This window comes from Humulus lupulus, chromosome 2, assembly GCF_963169125.1.
Source record: "Humulus lupulus chromosome 2, drHumLupu1.1, whole genome shotgun sequence".
NCBI classification, from domain to species: domain Eukaryota; kingdom Viridiplantae; phylum Streptophyta; class Magnoliopsida; order Rosales; family Cannabaceae; genus Humulus; species Humulus lupulus.
In genome coordinates, this window is record NC_084794.1 from 52,315,222 (window position 1) to 52,316,543 (window position 1,322).

Genomic DNA, 1,322 nt, shown 5'->3' on the forward strand with positions numbered 1-1,322 from the left:
TTGAGCTCAAAACTCCAAAGAAGAAAGGGAAGGAATTGATGCACGGGAAGGAGAAAGAGAAACCCTGTTTTTGCTCTGTTTTTCTACAGCCATCTAAGGTCATATAAATCCAAACCCAAATGACTAAAATACCCCTAAGTCACTTAAGGCTTCTAAAATCATTTCAAGGGTAAAATTGGTACTTTCCACTTATCCCGTTAATCATAATTAACGCTTCCCAATTCCGGCTAATCCCAATATTCTCAAACACCAATAATTCATATCTCGTTACCCTAGAATTCCCGGTAACGCTCTAATCATTAAAACACCCCGAGACTCACCCCGAGCCCCGAGCTTAAGCCCATTATGACCAAACCGATAAATCATACTTAAAGATCGTCTCATGCCGAGATACTCGAACCAATCCACATTATAATGTGACCTCACAATATATCATTGACATGCAAACAAATATTCAATTATACCCTCAACAGGCCAAATTACCAACACACCCCTGTAAACAAATGTGGACTCACATGCATGCATTTAACATCATATTATAATATAATTCATATAAACATGCATGATTTCATTTAATGGCATAATTAAACAGTTATGGCCCTCCCGACCTACTAATCCAGTCATTAAACCATACTAGGGAATCCGGGGCATTACAACAAGTGTTCAATTAATGCATTTCGAAGTGCAATGTCAGCATCCTTGTCTTTGATTTTTCTATGTCGAGCTAGAAATTTTTGAAATCGAGCATCGTCATTACCCACCATCTCAACTTCTGGATTTGGCACTTCAAGTCGTTCTTCAATGGGTGCATTAAAGTCGCGTTCATCTTCTATCATCATATTATGCATAATAATACATGAAGTCATTATATCATGTAATATCATCTTATTCTATAGACGCGTTGGTCCTGCCACAATGAAAAATCTTGATTACAATACTCCAAACGCACGTTCTACATCTTTTCTACATGCTTCTTGTTTTCGAGCAAATAATTGTTTCTTCGGGCCAAGTGGCTTACGAATGGTTTGAACAATAGTTGACCATTTTGGATATATACCGTCGGCTAAATAATAACCCATATTATACTCGTTCCCTTTAATGACATAATTAGAAGGTGGAGAAATACCCGCAACAAGATTAGCAAAAAGATGGGACACCTCCAACACGTTAATATCATTGTTAGATCCAGGTAGACCAAAATATGCATGCCATATCCAAATATCATAGTAAGCTACAGCTTCAAGAATAATATTCGGAGATCCACTACGACTAGCATATTGTCCTCCCCAAGCCGTAGGACAATTTTTCCATTTCCAATGCAT

General features: G+C 37.7%; 1 protein-coding gene across 1 annotated transcript; it reads right to left on the reverse strand.

The window, feature by feature from the left end:
- Positions 1-650: 650 nt before the first annotated feature.
- On the reverse strand, positions 651-1,322 carry LOC133814250 (uncharacterized). The gene is made up of 2 exons (XM_062247239.1): positions 950-1,322; positions 651-829 (listed from the first exon to the last, which is right to left on the reverse strand). The coding sequence occupies exons 1-2, from the start codon at positions 1,320-1,322 to the stop codon at positions 651-653; spliced, it is 552 nt and encodes a 183-aa protein (XP_062103223.1).

Coding starts and splice junctions, on each gene's coding strand:
- LOC133814250 (XM_062247239.1), bottom strand. CDS start 1,322: ATGCATTGGAAATGGAAAAATTGTCCTACGGCTTGGGGAGGACAATAT. Junction 830..949: donor ATGTAGAAAAGATGTAGAAC/GTGCGTTTGGAG, acceptor ATATGATGATAG/AAGATGAACGCGACTTTAAT.